Source organism: Ipomoea triloba, chromosome 3 (assembly GCF_003576645.1).
Source record: "Ipomoea triloba cultivar NCNSP0323 chromosome 3, ASM357664v1".
NCBI classification, from domain to species: domain Eukaryota; kingdom Viridiplantae; phylum Streptophyta; class Magnoliopsida; order Solanales; family Convolvulaceae; genus Ipomoea; species Ipomoea triloba.
In genome coordinates, this window is record NC_044918.1 from 2,960,824 (window position 1) to 2,977,994 (window position 17,171).

Genomic DNA, 17,171 nt, shown 5'->3' on the forward strand with positions numbered 1-17,171 from the left:
CCATCAAACGTTATTAATGTGTTCTTCAATAGTTATACCATAGACCCGATTCCACTTGTAAGATGAACTTATCATAATTTACATATTGAATGTTCACAATTCAAATTGTGGACATTTAATATGTAAATTGTGTATTTTGAATTTGAGTTCACAGAATAATTCTTGGTCTAGTATCCATATTCTAGGTTACTCTTCAATTAATCAATTATTATACCAGGCCAAAGACCTTGTGGTCAAGCGGCATGAAGTGATTCTCCCAAATGGGAGGATCATGGGTTCAAGCTTCAGGGAAAGCGATATTGATTTGTTGGGCTTCAATATGTTGAGAAAGTATATGAACAGATACTACATGTAACAGGATCAATAGTTGTTCAAAAAAAAACAACAATTTCTGTACATAAAATAGCTAATATAATAGCTACATCTGTAAACTGTTCAAAAAAAAATTTCCGTTCTCTAAACTACAGAATTTGAATGTTATTTTTGGATCAAGATCTACAATGCAAGATAGACCCTGGTCCATGGTATAATTTGTAGGTTAGTCTATGGCCAAGCTCACTATCTCAGAATATCCAATCCTAACTGATGGATTTAATTAAATCGGATAGCGTGAATCAATAAACCCCATAGAATTTATAGGGGGTATGAAAAGTATTGAATCAAAGTATACCTCGAAGGTAATTATATATTGAATAACGGGTACCGCTATTACAAGATGATGATTGTGTAATAACAAGACAAAAATGTTGTTAGGACAAAAGTAGATGAAGATGTCTTAATGAGACAAGATCACACGTTTTTATACTAATATTTGGCCCAACCACTCGGAGAGAAACTATCTAACGGCCTTAGACCGCATCCCCCGCCGGGAAAACCGCGTCAAATCGGGACCCAAGCCCTTGGCCGAGCACGGAGCTTGGCTAAGACGACCTCCGGGGTCGGCCCATGAGGTCGGCCAAACGACCTCATGGGGTCGGCTTGGGCCCAAGGCGGCCCAGCTGGGTGGGCTCGTCCTCGATTGGGCCTGAGTCGGCTCCGTATCCCTGCTCTGGGTTGACCAGTGGTAAGCTCATATAATATTTATCCATCACTAATAAATTTATATAACAAAAAAATTATAATATTCGACATGTTAAAATTTGAAATCTTGTGGTTATTAAAATTTCATCTGATTAATTAGATAAAAATTCTTTAATGAATCTCATAAATTTGTCTCAAGCCCGAGAGAAGAAAAATCATTGTCTAGTCCACCTAACTGTAGTGTTGATGGTTGCGTCAGGTGGTGAAGTGGCATTACACCCAGATTTGGCAGTCGGCAGGTAGAACTGTAGAAGTGTGTATGAGAAATGAATACAAATATATATATTATTGGGTCACACTTATGTGAGACCGTCTTACGAATATTTGTTCGTGAGACGGGTCAGGTCGGGTTAAATCATCATGTAAATGTCACACTTATATGTGCAAATGTCATACTTATATGCTCAAATATAATACTAATTAGGAATAAAATTTTTATTACTTATAAGAGAAAAAATATTACATTTTCCATAATAAGTAATGTTTGCAAGTTTTCCTTACTTATAAGGGAAAATATAATATTTTTGAGGAAAAATGTAATACTTTTAAATCGAAATGTAAAAGTATTGTATTTTCCCTTAAAAGTATTACATTTACCCTTATAATTAACAAAATTTTTATTCCTGATTAGTATTACATTTGAGCATATAAGTATGACATTTGTGTGTATAAGTGTTACATTTACATTTTGACATGACCCAACTCGACCCGTCTCACGGTGAGACGATCTCACACAAGTTTTTGACAATATTATTATATTTACAGCCCGATTTTTATATGCTCAAAGTATGCCTGCTTTAGAGGGGACATGATTGAATATATGTACTCATCCGATTATAATATTATTACTAGGTTTTGATTATTTATCAATCCACTTTCGATTTTAACCATAAAATAATAATAAGTATAAATAAATTTCTCTTTTAATATATACCACTCACTTGGCTATGTGTCATGATTGGACACCGGTCTAAATAAAATTTTCATCACTAGATAATGCTTCAACCAATATAATATCCTTGTCTATTAAAAATAATAAATAAATCAAAACCCAATTTGGGATCCCTAAGGGCTAAGGCTTAACGGATAAAGATAAATTACAAAATGTCATAAAGTTAAAGATTAAGGGTTTGGTTAACCTTTTTTGAAAAAAAGGGTTTGGTTAACCTCAACCAAATTAATTAATTTGTTAATTGGATAATCATAAAGTTATAAATTTGATTTTTAGCGGTAGCAATTTATTGACTTTCTTAACTTGAATCTCAGACAAAAATAATCACATCAAGGAGTGTATAAATTATTAAATTATTTAGATGAGCCCACTATTTTCCATAAGTTCGTATGGACAGATTTGGATCATTGAGATCAATGGCATAAATTTCGCCAACTGTACAACTATGCAACTCCATTTGATTAGGAGTCAATTGTCTGGTTTTTATAAGGATGAGAAACATTTCCTAATTGACAGTTTTATTATTTACCAAATTAAACACTCCAGGAAACAAAAAACAACAAAGATTTATTCCATATTGTATACTTAATTTCTCTAATGCCCTAATCCTTTACTTTTTTTTAGGGTAAACTTTGGCTTATTGTGGCTAATTTAAGTTGCAAACCATGTCATGTGACAAAAATGTACTAAACCTTAAATAGATTTTGTTTAACAATGAACAGCATACATATGCATTGTACCTTGTCTGATACCAACAAACTTATAAACCCGTGAATATCAATATATTGTTGCCTAGTATGACTTTGTTCTGCAATTTGCAGGATGTTTGTTGCACTGTCTAATATTTTTAATTCCAAAAAACCAAATAAAAATAAAATATTATATTATTATTATACTAGTACCAAAACTTCATTTTCAAGTTCAATTCAGTACATTGAATATAAATGCACAATTAATTTTTTGCATTTATTGTATTAACTTTCGTATATAAAATATGGACAACCCGTTATACACAAGTCACTAGGGGTGAGCAAAATATCAGTTAACCGACCGCTAATTGCTAACCGATAACCAAACCGACTGAAAAAATTGGTTATCGGTCGGTTACGGTTATTAAGTTCAAAAAAATTTCGATTTTTCGGTTTTTCGGTCATTATACGGTTATTGGGGGTCGGTTATCGGTCGGTGACCGATAACCGACCGGTATATAATATATATATATATTTTATATTATTATATATGTTAGCCCATTCTGCCATTCATGATTCATCCCTGATCCTTACTCCTTAGTCCAGTAGCCCACTAGCCCATTACTCCATTAGCCCAACCCTAAAACCTAATATCAAATTCTCAATTGCAATTCAGATTTCAGAATTAGATTTCAGATTTTCAGACTTCACTCCACGACTCCACACCACATCTCACGCCCTCACGGTCTCATCGTCTCCACTCTCCACTCATTTTCTCCGTTCCCATAATCTGTAATCTCCCGTCTCCACGCGACCACGCTGTTCCACGGTCTGCCGGTCTGGGTGTTTGGCATTCGACTTCCACAGCACCACACCACCACTTTCCGGCTTCTACCCAGTCGGTCGAGAGCCCGAGACTCCGACTATTCTCCGAGTCTCCGAGTGTCCGTCGTCCGACAGTGTCCAGTCCAGGTAAATTTTTTAATTTTTTTCTGTTAATTTCTAATTATGTGTATTAAGTGTATTTTTTTAATGAATAACTCATTCTATTGTTAATAGTACATATGTTATTACATGTTTAAATGTTTGATTGAGTAGATAAATTTATAAATTCTTTTTATTATTATTATTATTTTTATTTCCAGTGACCAGTGCTCAGTTTTTTATTATTTTTTTCTGTTAATATTTTATAAAGTGTTTTTTTTTTAATGAATAAGTCATTCTATTATTAATATTATGGACTGTTTTTCAATCTTCAAAAGTTCAAAGGATTTGGCAGAATGTTCATCAATTGTTTTATGTAGTTTGTTTGTAATTTTGTTTTAAATTAATGTGTGTTGAATGTTGGTGTTTGGACTATTTCTGTAATATGTTTGTGAGTTGTGAGTTGTGAGTTGTGAGTTTGGACTTTGGTCTTTGGCAGTGGCTTCTTGTGTTAGGCAGTGGGCAGTATGCCATTGTGGTTTATTAATTTGGCTATTAGGATGCCAATCTTGGCAGTGAAGTGACTAAACAGGATGCTTATGTAATTTTTTTGTTTGACTTTGTGATTTTGACTTTTTTTTGGTTATTTGGTAACTGACCGATAAATGGTCGGTTTTCGGTCGGTCATAGCTTTACATTCGGTTGGTTACGGTCGACAAAAATCTCGGTTGGTTATTCGGTTATTCGGTCGGTTACGTTCGACAAAAATCTCGGTTGGTTATTCGGTCGGTTATGTAACTGACCAACCGTTTGCTCACCCCTACAAGTCACAATACTTTTATTTGTACGGAGTCAATTAAACAGCTCACAGTTTAAAATAAATTGTTAACAACTTAAACTTATTGTAATTATTGATCTTCAAATATGATTATGACTCCGTATATATTATTAATTGACTAAACATTAACAATCACATAAGGGGTTATTTTGAAAAAAAATGGTTAAGTGATTGTTAAATTTGAGGACAAAGTTTAAATTTTAATAGATAAGGGGTTATTTTGTGTATTATTTCGATAGTTGAAGGATCAATTTGAAAATTAACGCTTTTAAAAATTTTATTATGTTTCTGATTTTTTTGTTTTTAAAATTTTGAATTGTAAAAAAAAAAAAAAAACTCCATTACCAAGCACTAATTATGTGTATATTTTACATTTTTTTCTTTTTTCATTTCTAATAATTTGCCAAGAACAACATTAGCATTATTAATGTTCAAATGCATTAGAAATACATTAGGCAAACTTCACCTAAAACGTACATTTGGATAGTGATTGCAAACTTTTTTCGTAAATAAAAAAGGTAAACTTTTAATAGCTTACACTTATAAGCTACTGTAACTATTGACACTAACTATTAAGCCCAATGCGACTACTCATCTGAACGGGCCAAATTTCTGGACATTTTTTTCCCCTTTTGGCCCTGTTTGGTAAATAATCAGCCTATCAGCCAATTTTCGCTAATTTGACCTCTATTAGTTGTTTGGTTAATAAGCTTTTTGTAACTCCAAAATGCTAAAATTCAAAAGGCTACTCAAAGCAGCCTTTTCAATTAGCTTTTTGAGAAAAGAAATTATACCAAACAGCTATCAGCTAACATCTAATCTATCAAACAACTTTTTACAATCAGCTAATGTTATCAACAAATTATACCTTCTAACCCAATTAGCTAACAACCATTTACCAAACAGGGCCTTTATCTTTTAGTCTTGTTGAACTCAATTGCTTTTGTGGAAAGAAAAGATAGTTCTTCAACCTTTCACTCTTAAGTCTTCAGTGAATCAGTGTCGTTGCTTTTGTTTGACTCCTACGAAGGTAAAATCAAACTCTCTCTATCCTTTTGTTCTTTCCAGTATTGAATTTTCACATCTGATTTTGTATGATATATCTTGTGGAGGCCATGATTAGTCTTGGAAATCTTGTGGGCATTCTCAATTCTAGGCATGCTTAGTAAGGCTATTCTTAATTGCTTGAAAAATCCCTTTTTTGCTGATAATTGCGCTCATGAATTCCAATCCCAGTGCCTTTTTCTTGACTAAAATGATACTCTTGTAATATTTTTTGCTTCAGGTTTCTATCAATCCTTTACTGCTTTTTTCCTGAATACAAATTGAATCCCATATATTGTCATAGTAGTAAGCAAGTATTTTTTTGAGTGACGAGGGAAACCTCAACCACTACCAAAGGCCAAAAGGTATGCATTGAGTAAATTCTGCCTTATGACCTTAGTGGGCAAAGGACTATAAGGAGGTAAATCAGTCTAGGTTGACTATAGTTGACCGGCTTTAACCAAAAAGGCCAATAGGCTGCTCCTGTTAGGAGTTGAACTTGTAACATTGTGATTACCAAGTTAATAGTACTTGGCTGGAGTAAACAAGTTTATGAAGGTGAATGATTGAAAGATTGTGAACATGTGGGGTGAAGCTTTGCTCAAATTCACTCCAGTGATATAGTGTGGTCTCCAATTTCTGCATTTGGAAAGATTTTATAAGGTGGAGGCTTTATGTTCCCTTGGGGAGTTGAATCTTTCACTCTTGGTGTCACATCAATCTGTGTTGTGTAATACATTGCTTGTGATGAGTAGGTATACATCCATATTTGTTTTGGCCTAACTAAGTGCGGAGATCCATTTTCCAGAAACTAATTGAAGATGGAGTGTCACTTTGTGTCTAAAACTGTGATGACTACTTGTCTTTGCTCTTTATATCAAAAGGATGGAAAATGCACACATGATACCTTCAAGCATTGGGGGGACACAGATAGCGCCATCTATTCTTCCCAAGTTGCTTAAGCTAGGGTTTATACTGTTTTTGTGATCCCGTGTGTGTAAATACTCGCTGCTGTACTTTCTTTGCTTTCTTTCAGGATATATAATCTCTAATCAACATTAAACGAGCTTATTCATTTGTTTTTCTATTTATCATTTGTATTTCTTTACTTTATGTGGATAATCTCATATATAGGACTGTTGAAAGAGGTAGAAGAACCTTTCGAAGTTATTCAAATTGAAATCAATGTGGAGGGTTAAGAAAGTTAAGCAATTAAATGGGTATTTAAATTGAAATCAATGTGGAGGGCTAAGAAAGTTAAGCAATTAAATGGGTTCCCCTTCTAATTGTACTTTTTTTTTTTTTCTTTCATACTGCACTTGTATCTGCACCCCGTGGGATTAGACTAATCTAGCTGTGCCTCGATCGAGCCTCATTTGGGAGGCTTGTTGTGCATTCATTAAACAATGATTGTACCCTGCAGTAGAGCTTGTATCTTGATCTTAATCGAACTTTAAGTACTTAAGAAGCGGTAATGTATTTTGGTGGAAACGTTGTAGTGCCGGTGTGCTAATTTGGAGACGACAATCTTGAGAAATGGATTCTGAGTTGGTAGTACACAATGGTGGGTGCCATTGCAAAAGAGTAAGATGGCGAGTGCGAGCACCATCGAGCGTTGTTGCCTGGGTGTGTAACTGTTCCGACTGCTCCATGAGAGGGAACACTCACTTCATTGTCCCTTCTGAAAAGTTCGAGCTTCTTGGAGATTCTGAGCAGTTCCTCACAACTTATACGTTTGGTACTCATACCGCAAAACATACTTTCTGCAAAGTTTGTGGCATTACATCCTTCTACATTCCGCGATCAAATCCAGATGGAACAGCGGTTACATTCAGGTGTGTAGATCCCGGCACCCTATCCCATGTCGAGATCAAATATTTTAATGGAAATAATTGGGAGAACTCGTATAAAGAAACCGGCATTGCATCATGCTCAAAAGTGAAAGAAGGTTCATAAATGATATCTTGCAACCATATTCTGGTAAATTATGTTTTCTTTCTTGCAAACTTGCCAATGATTTTCTTTGTATTACAATTTGTCTTAATATTGGTGTCATTATAGTACTCAATGTGGTTATAGGTCATTTGATGAGCCTTGGCCTTGCATAATTAAGATTAAGGTTGTGTTTAGTTGGAGTTTTTGTATCCTATTATGAGATTTAATACTCATTCTCATGAAAATAAAATATTGAATTAGAAAACAATGCACATGAAAATAAAATATTGATTTAGTGACAACCTATCTTTATGAGTTACTAGATGTTGATATATACATGAAAATATCTGAGGGCATTCAAAACTCCAATACGAGGTGGAGAAGATAGATCGAAACATGTACAACATCAAACTTCAAAAGTCATTGTATGATTTGGAACAATTAGGAAGAATGTGGTATAACCATTTGAGTGAATTCATCCTTAAGAAAGGATATGTTAAAATGACATTTGTTCTTGTATCTTTATTAACAAGTCATTTGATGGTTTTGTATTATATCTATCTCTGTCGATAGGGGTGAGCAAAAAAACCGGACCGATCGAAAAACCGACGACTGAAAACCGAACCGCCCGAATATTTCGGTTTTCGGTTCGGTTTTGGTTATTAAGGTCAAAAAATTTCGGTTATTTCGGTTTTTCGGTCGGTTATCGGTTTTTCATGTCAAAACCGAAAACCGACCGAAAAATTGAAGATTAATCTATAGAAAAAATAATAATCTAACTTCATCCCTTTATTTTTTCTACAAAAATACCAAATTTAATGGGCATACAAGTAGAGGACATGCCTTTATTCCTCAATAAAAGATTTTATTTTTCTTAGTCACTGAATAATTTCAAATTTTCAATTCTATCCTTGTTCATCATATAATTGTGTAAGAATACATAAAGTTCATTTATCCTCCTCCTCTTCAAGAATTTGTAAAGAGCATCATGGAGCTTATTGTTCGAATCCTTAATATTCAAACATTGTAGCTTCAATTTTAATTTCTTCATTCTGCTGAAATTTACTCCTCAATGTAATCCACTGCTCCCCTAAATGATCTTCAATCATAAATTCATGTGGCACAGGGACATATTTGTGGACAAGGTTAATTTTACTTGACTACATTAATTTTAATTGGTTATAAATATTATGATATTATTTTCTCCTTTAATAATTTATTCTTTTAACATTAGTAAAATAAATTTAGCAATTTTACTAAAAAAATTCGGTTATATTTAACCGATCGAAACCCACCGAAAACCGTCGGTTTCGGTTATATCGGTTATAGAGATTGGTCGGTCGGTTATGAATGTTCGGTTAAAATTTCGGTTATTTCGGTTATTAACTAAAAACCGACCGAAACCGACCGGTGTTCACCCCTATCTGTCGATGACATAAACATTAGTGGGACAAACAAGGACCTTGTAGAAGCATGTTTGTGCTTAAAGGCAAAATTTGAAATAAAAGACTTGAATAAAACCAAGTTTTGTCTCGATATACAAATCGAGCATCTCACTGATAGAGTTTTTATTCATCAGTTTAACCATACAAATAAATTATTTGAGAGATTTTATATGGATAAATCCCATCCCCTTAGCACTCCGATGGTAGTCCGGTCACTTGAAGTGGACAAAGATCCATTTAAACCTAAGGAGGATGATGGGGATCTACTAGGACTTAAGTTCCTTACCTAAGTACCATTGGCGCATTGCTTTACCTGGCTAATTGCACTATACCTGATATTGCTTTCTCGGGAAATTTACTTGCTAGGTTTAGTGCCTCTGCAACGAAAAGACATTGGAGTGGAGTAAAACATATCTTTATATATCTCCAATGTACAGAAAAACTCAATCTTTATTTTAAAAATAACTAAGACCAGTACTTGCTAGGTCCGAATTATGTTATGGACCCGGATCCACCATGCAAGGTGGATCCAAGTACATGTTCACAATTTTAAAACTCTATGTTTACAATTTTAAAACTCTAGGTTCAAAATTTTAGAACTCTATATTTACAATTTTAGATTTCAATATACAAAATTACATTACTCAATATTCACAATTTTTGAACTCTATATTCATAATTTGTTATATAGATTCAAAAATTGTATTATACTATTGAATATAAAATTCAAAATTTATAAATATAAAATTCTATAATTATGAACATAGAGTTTTAAAATTATGAACATGGATTTGGGTTCACATGGCATAACAACCCTTTACTCTCCCCTTTCACTTATTTTTAGTTGGGCCTGCAAAATGACCACGGCCTAAATCAAGGGGCCACTCAATCGTACAGCCCAAAACCCCGAGAAATTTTTGAAGCAGCGAAGCACCATGATTCGGGGGAATTTTTCCTCTCATTCTTAGAAGATCAATTGTGAAGCTGGTGAAAGAAGAATTCGTATTAGTAGCAGAGCTCCACAGAAACATTGTCGCGGCTCGCGGCTCGCGGCGAGCTCTCAATTCCATAGCATAACCTGAAATCTGCTCAGCTGAACCCTAATATCAATTGAAAGATTCACAGCGCCAAGTAAGATTATTTTACTAGAGAATATGAATATGAATTATGATTTACGAAGCAGGTTAGTTTCTCTGTTTTGCTTGTCTTTTTGTCTATATCAATAACATCTAACTATTGTTTCAGAACGAAGTTGCTGTATTTCAAAAACTATTGCTATGGCTGATAAGAAGGCACTTTTTCGGGCAAAACTAGCACAGAGGAAAGAGAAGCGAATTGAGAGTCCTCTTGTAAGGTAACTAAACAAATTGCTTTGTGCAACAAAATTAGTGAAGGAAAAAAGTGAACTTTAATGAACTATGTGAGTGGGGATTCATGTAGGTAGTTGTGGAATAATAATAAGTTGTAGGGAGTATCTTGCCTTTGGTATAATGAAATGATAGCTGGGGCTGGAGGGACAATGGATCCTAAATCATTTATTTAGGGAATGCACCTTTGCAATGGCATGCTGGAACATAAAATTATGAATAGTGGGAAGGATTCCTTATGGGACTGGATATGGATTTTAGCTATAAACAAACTATGGTCCACACATATTGACTGTGATCCATCACCCCTTGGGTATTTCGAGTTGAATACTGTACAAGCAGTGGATGGAAGAGCAAGTACCGGTGCTTGATTTGGAACTTGAATGGAACGTGGGTTGCAGGCTGTGTGGTTAATATTGGTGTGGTAATGCATACCTGCATCGTGGAATTTTGGGGAATATGTGAAGGAATCCAGTTGGCCAAGGTAAGGGGTAACCAAAACCTCCTGGTAGAGCAATGACAGTTGCTAGAATCATGGAAAATTCAAATTTGGCTGGGAATAGAATCCTGGAAAATTCAAAAGGCTTAGGAAAAAGTCATTCTCAAATAAGTTGTTCAATATTTTGTCTGTGTTGTTTTGCGTCAGCAAGAATGCATAAACAGTAATATGAGATTATAGCTTAGAGGAACTAATGCTGTGGGTCGTTGTCATATATAATTAGAAATCTGCTAGAATAACTAGCTATGAAGTACTTTTTAATGCTAGTTTAACTAAGTTGATGATCTGAACATGTAAAAGTAGGCACACCTAAATTTGGATTACATGTATCAAACAGTTGATTGTTATCTCGATTGTTGTTGACTATATGTTCCAATTTTAGTCATTAGTTTGTGTACCCACTAAAGACTTTATATTCCGCTGGGTATACAAACTCCTATGTTGCTGCTGACTGCAATCACTAATTCTTCCTTCTTCTTTTGGGGGTATCTTCCTTTTTCTTTATGTATTTGTGTGCGTGTGTGTGTGTGTTTTTTTTCGGGTGCACCTTATTCTAGCTCTTTATTGAGATGTGCAATATTTCATTTTTCAAAAATATGACTGAAGTTTCTACTTATTTTAAATAAAAAATAAAAAAATAAAAGTATTTCTCTTTTTGATACAGGTATAATGAGCTTGAGCAACCTGTCTGTAGAGTTTGTGATGTTATCCTGAAATCTGAGACAGACTGGACTGTTCACCAAGCTTCTCGTAAACACAATGCGGTAGGATTTTATTGTATTTATTTGAAGTGCTAGGCTGACTTTTCTATATGGGATGAAAATGTACTCTACTCAGCAGGATACTGTTGTAGGTTTGCTGCTTCAATAAATGATATTTCAGGAATAAAAAAAAGGAAAAATAAGCAAAACCCAATTTATCATAATCGGTTACTTAATGAGCTAGACATGCATCCTTTTATTCACTGAGCTTGACATGCATCCCTTTATTGTTCCTGTCTTCTAGAAATAGTTTTAATGCATTGCTTTTATTTTTTATGTCATGCTGTTTGCTTTTTATTTTGATTTCCATGCTTATGCTTGCACAGGCAATCAATAATCTCAAAGCCAATGCTGCTGCACTAAAGCAAACCAAGAATCTGAAGCCTGGGCTTTCTAAAGATTTACCTAAGCCTGAGCCTGAGAATCATGAAGAGTTGCATAATAAAGAAGCTGAACCTGCAGGATTGTCTAAACGTCGACAATCATCTTCTCTTCCTCCCAACTTCTTTGATAGTAAAGAAACAAAGAAACAGAAAAGTGGTAAGACTTTTATTGCTGGAATCTGGCCTAAAACAGATTTAGACCCTTCATTAGGATGTATACAATGAAGAAAAAGAATAAATTGTTCCTTTTGCAAATTGTACTGATTTACAAGGTTTAGGTATCTTAGGATTTTAAATCTGTAGGACATGCCATTTTTTAGCAGCCAAGAGAGTCAAAGGAATGCGTAAATTTACCTCTGACAACTTTTACTCCATTTAGTGACATGCTTTATGCATACATCAAGTTTCTGGTATATCTTATTTCTGAGCATTCTTTTTACTGCACACTAAGGACTAATATATTGTTGGAGCATCTCATCTGATTGAGTTGAGAGATCATGACTCTTGCAAACATACTGCAGTCACTGCTCAAACTGAAGAATTGCAGCCACCTATATCAAGGAGCAAAGTGGACATAGCAAATGAAAATGTTGACTCAAAAATTTCTGAATTGGGGCCATCCAGGGAACAACTAGCAAAACAGAGTCTTGGTTCAGAAGCTAGGAAAGCCAAAGGAGTTCTTCCTGAAGGATTTTACGATAATAAAGATGCTGATTTGCGTGCACGTGGTATTGCACCAGTCAAACCTGATGTCAAGTAAGTTTTAGGTTGTTTGTCCTTGTATCTTGATTGTGTTCTTACTCTCCCTCTAGAGTACATACACTTGGATATGGATTACTGATAGAATGAGATACTGTAATACCTCATAAAATGTGGGAATGCCTACTTCAGAAAGCCAGAAGTTCATTAAGCTTTTCTTTTTGGGTGGGGGTGAGGGGGAGGGGGAAAGGTGGGGAGGAGGGGAGTGGCACCCGCCACCCCCTCAAACCTCAAATGAAACTATAGTGCTATCTTGTATGGAATTGGCAATTCTATATTTTTGTAGTCTTCTATTCATCTGTTATAAACTTCCTGAACAAGGTCTGCCTAGCAGCCATTGTATAAAGGGTTCTTGGACATGCTATTTCTGCAGTAGATTGTGCCATACTGCTATTTTGATCAACTTGATATACTGTCAAGTCAATTGACTGGCAAATAGATTGTCTAGCCATATGGTCTTCTATGTTCTCACTATTTCTATTGGTGCAATTGTTGGTGACTGCAATCATAGTCATCCAGATGCAAGAAACTATGATGTTGACTGTATGTAAAATTGTGGACAGGGATGAGTACAAGGAATTTGAGAAGTTGATCCAGGAGGACTTACAGGAGGTTGACAAACGTTTAGAGGAAGAGGAGGTCAAATTTTTAAACATTTTTGCTGAATTATCATTCCTGTTTCATATGATTTCTGTAATCCATCAAACTTGATTTATTAACCTTTATGGTGCTCTATCTTGCAGTATGATGCAGCTGATATGATTGAAGAGGCTGAGACCGTGGAACAAAGGTAAGCTTTCGGTGTGGTAATAATAAGTTAATGCTTTGTTATGTTTAGCTTCTGTTAATTTCTATATGGCATTTTACCTAACATTTTGCATCTCACGACTTCAGGGCCTATAGGGAAAGGGTGGAGAGGTTGAGGAAGAGAAAGATGGAACTTAAGGCTGCCAAGTCTACCATTCGTGGCAAAGACACTCAGATCACTAACAAGGAGTCTAGCGATGAAGAGTCATCAAGTGATGTCGACAGTGATGAAAATTTAACAGTTGATTGGAGAGCTAAACATCTGTGAAATTCTCATGGTTTTTTTTTGGGTAATGCTCTGCCTCCCTGGTTCTTTCTTGCTGTAGTAGTAATAGTTTGTTTGTAAGATCCGACACATTGTTTTAAGCTGAATCATTGTCTTCGTGTTGCAGATCTGAAAGTTGACGGAACCATTATTGGTAGGAACTAGGAAGTTTAGATGCTTGTGTCTCCAAACATGAACTGCGAATTCTCATTGCTTTGTTGTTACATAATGCAAATTCTAACACATGCAGAAGCTGTTTTATTGTGAAAATGGCAAAGTTGAACCTCTGTAAGCCTCAAAGAATCAAATACGAGAGACATAACACATGCTCATCTATCAATATGGCAATTTTGGGATATTTAGCTGATACATATATGTTTGTACAATCAAAGCTTCTTTTCTGCTATCTGTTATTCTCCAACCGGTCTTAAGGTAAGGCTGCTCCGCTCTTAATTTACTGTAAAAACAATTACTTAAAAACAAACATGCTGGCCATCGAGTATTGTTTATTTTTTGTGTTGAATACTTTATTTTGTTTTACCCATTCTTAAGTGATGCAGTCATGCAGATGTTTATTGTTTATTATTTCCATGATGTCTTTTGAAACGAGGAACAAAAATGAGTCATTGCCTTGTATATGTTTCTTTTGCCAGTAAGATGCTTCAAGCTTCTTCAAACTCTATCGTCGTTTGAATTCACCAATTGATCAAAGTTGTGGTTAGCTGGAGATGTATTTTAAAATTTGGGTAAAACTGTTAGCAGCCATAATGGGAAATGGGAATCTCATTATTATTGTTGTTGTGTGCTGCTGCTTGAAATTATGAAAATATTTATAATCATTGAACACCAGATGCATTGAGTTAATGCGGGTCATGTAGACAAGTATTTAATAAGCAAACTCTTAAAAAGCATCCAGATTCATTTGGTGAGACTTTAACCATAGACCTATTCCATTGTTCGTAGGAATACAGGAGAATAGTCATCTCTAGAGGTCGTTGGTATTAGCTATTCCCAAGCTATAGGGAATAGCTTTAATGTTATTAATAGAGTAAATACGTGGATATGTAATGATAATACCAAGGAAATACGGTCAATATTCTCCTATTAGCAAATGAATACTTACAACAAGGCTATACCTTGGGGTAGCTCGGTTCCGTGACAGTGGGTCAGAGGTTCTCGGGTCCGGCCCTGCGGCATGGCGGTTGCGTGGCGGGCATGCACCGGTCTACAGGCGGGTCCTGTAAATGAAGGCCAGGTGTTGCGAAATCATTAGCTCAGGCCTTAGGAGGAACATGCCAAGGTTCTATGTTCGGTTCGGTCGACCTGAGTCTTGCCCGCAACAACCTGACTGGGCTACCCTGCGGCTACAGGTCGGGTAATATAGGTTGGATAGACCAGTCAATAATATAGACTGGGAGGTGATGAAGAGCGGGATGAGGATTTATCCCTATTAGTTATAATATAAAAATATTGTGTGTGTATATATTAATTAAATATATACATTTATATAATACATTATATTTATTGAATTATATATATACAACATACATTATATAATACATTTAAAAACGCATGATTGAGTCATGTTAGCCGCATTGTGAGAATTTCACTATCTTGTATGGTGACTCTTTGTGAGCACCAAATACAGTCCTCCCATCTAATGAGATCATTGAATCACCATAATTTATCCTTTCACAATTTTAACTTGTCATGCCAGTGTGAGAGTCTTTGGAGCGAGGTGGGCAAAATAATGAAATCAATGCAATTTCTCCTTAGTCATTGTGCTCTCCCTAACAAACAGAGCCAAAAGTTTTAGAATTTGTGTGTATTCAGTATTCTATGTTATGAAAGATGCTCGGGTTTTGAATCGAGAAATAAGAGTTTGAAGAGCTTCAATAACTAATTTTAAACTAGTTGAAACTTGATCCATATCCTGGGCTCGTACCTTTTTTGTTCTTTTTTTTTTTTTTAAATATTATATTAAGATTTTAATATTTGTAGTAGCACCCAAGTAAATAGGATTAGAGACGTATTAATGTAAATCGCTAACTTTTCCCAAAAAAAAAAAAAAAGAAGAAGTAAATCGCTAACCATTCCGAGTCGAAAAGTCAACCTTTCATTTCTGATCGTCCCTTTACCTTTCAGCCGCATAAGCAGTGCGGCGAGAGAAATCTGCCAACGTTAAACACCGTCCTAGTTCAAACCTGTCCCGCTACGTAAACCGCAACTTGTTAAAATATTTGCAGCACGTTAAACGTACGCACTGTCTATTAATTAACTCACTAAACAATCATTATCATAGATGCAAATGGAAGATTAAGGTCAACGAGCCCCATAAAAATAGCAATTTCTCTTGGTGACAACTGTAAAATATCCAGCCTAAAAACAATATGAAAATGCCAGCAGCATGACGTCGTCAAGATCGACTACGACGTCTAATTAGTAATTACCTCGTTGTTCTATGTTGATTAGCTGTCTTAAGACTCACGTTATTGAAGCGCATGCTTAGCTTATCTTAATTCCCGGTGCTTATTTGATCGCATGGTTTGATTATCTTATCATGACAGTAATTAAAAACTTTGTTAAGTTTTGAATTTGCTTGTTAATAGCAACTTGGTTGTTATCGTCATGGGATTTTTGCCATTTTGGTCCTTAATGGCATGACCGGATATGCCTCCAAGCTGGACTTATGGAGGTCCTCTATCCTTGCAATTTTCGAGATGTATTCTGGGGTGGCTTGGCTGAGCTTGGAGAGCGTATCAGCTTCTGCGTTTTGCTCTCTTGGTATTTGCAAAATTTCGTGTTGGGCGATCTGCCCCAAGACTCGGAGCACCACGTCGCGGTACTATATCGTGCAGGGCCTCGGGAGTGACCAGAGGCTCCGAGCAAACCCCCCGTTGACCGTTGAGGAAAGCGTTCAAATGGGAGGAGAGGTAAGGTACGGGGTCGACCTTGGCTTTTGATGGGATCCGGTGCATTAGTGCTGGCATTAGTGCTGGTATGATCGCATCTCAATGAAAGCACCAATGATGTATTTTAATAACCCGGGTGGTCCGAATTACAAAACCCGATTAAATAAATGGGGGTATGACAAGCTAGTGAATCGTAAGTATACCGCGGGGGTAAAATATATATTGAATTGTATATCGCTATTACAAAGGTAAGCAATGTAATAACAAGACAAGTGTGTTGAAAAGTAAGTGAGTATGTCCTGATCAGACAACCAACGAGCTTTTATATCAGCCCTAGGCGTAACTGATCCGGAAAAGACGCAGGGAAGCGCGCCTAACGCCCGGGTCGTAACCGCCCCCGCGAGACTCGGGCAACGTGCGGACCGCCGAGCCCGGACGCTCAGCCGGGCTGAGCGTGCTGCGGACCGCGCTCAGCCGGGCTGAGCGCGTTGCGGAACACGCTCAGCCTGGC

General features: G+C 35.9%; 2 protein-coding genes across 3 annotated transcripts; both read left to right on the forward strand.

The window, feature by feature from the left end:
* The first annotated feature begins 3,380 nt into the window (after positions 1-3,380).
* On the forward strand, positions 3,381-14,293 carry LOC116012053 (zinc finger protein 830-like). Of its 2 annotated transcripts, XM_031251524.1 has the most exons (11): positions 3,381-3,693; positions 9,752-10,038; positions 10,153-10,261; positions 11,438-11,537; positions 11,861-12,074; positions 12,439-12,673; positions 13,240-13,315; positions 13,420-13,466; positions 13,571-13,773; positions 13,876-13,902; positions 13,999-14,293. In XM_031251524.1, exons 3-9 carry the CDS (start codon positions 10,185-10,187, stop codon positions 13,749-13,751), a joined length of 930 nt encoding a protein of 309 aa, XP_031107384.1. In that variant the 5' UTR covers positions 3,381-3,693; positions 9,752-10,038; positions 10,153-10,184; the 3' UTR covers positions 13,752-13,773; positions 13,876-13,902; positions 13,999-14,293. The 2 variants fall into 2 exon arrangements, with proteins under 2 accessions (XP_031107384.1, XP_031107383.1); XM_031251523.1 differs by having other exon boundaries at positions 3,383-3,693; positions 13,876-14,293.
* LOC116012183 (centromere protein V) lies at positions 7,064-7,483 on the forward strand. Its single transcript, XM_031251663.1, has one exon. It carries the CDS (start codon positions 7,064-7,066, stop codon positions 7,481-7,483), a length of 420 nt encoding a protein of 139 aa, XP_031107523.1.
* Positions 14,294-17,171: the final 2,878 nt, after the last annotated feature.

What these genes read in the sequence shown, in the direction of transcription:
- LOC116012183 (XM_031251663.1), top strand. Translation starts at nt 7,064, where the DNA reads ATGGATTCTGAGTTGGTAGTACACAATGGTGGGTGCCATTGCAAAAGA.
- LOC116012053 (XM_031251524.1), top strand. Translation starts at nt 10,185, where the DNA reads ATGGCTGATAAGAAGGCACTTTTTCGGGCAAAACTAGCACAGAGGAAA. An exon ending in CCAGTCAAACCTGATGTCAA is followed by an intron (nt 12,674 to 13,239) that starts GTAAGTTTTAGG and finishes AATTGTGGACAG; the next exon opens with GGATGAGTACAAGGAATTTG. An exon ending in AACGTTTAGAGGAAGAGGAG is followed by an intron (nt 13,316 to 13,419) that starts GTCAAATTTTTA and finishes TCTATCTTGCAG; the next exon opens with TATGATGCAGCTGATATGAT.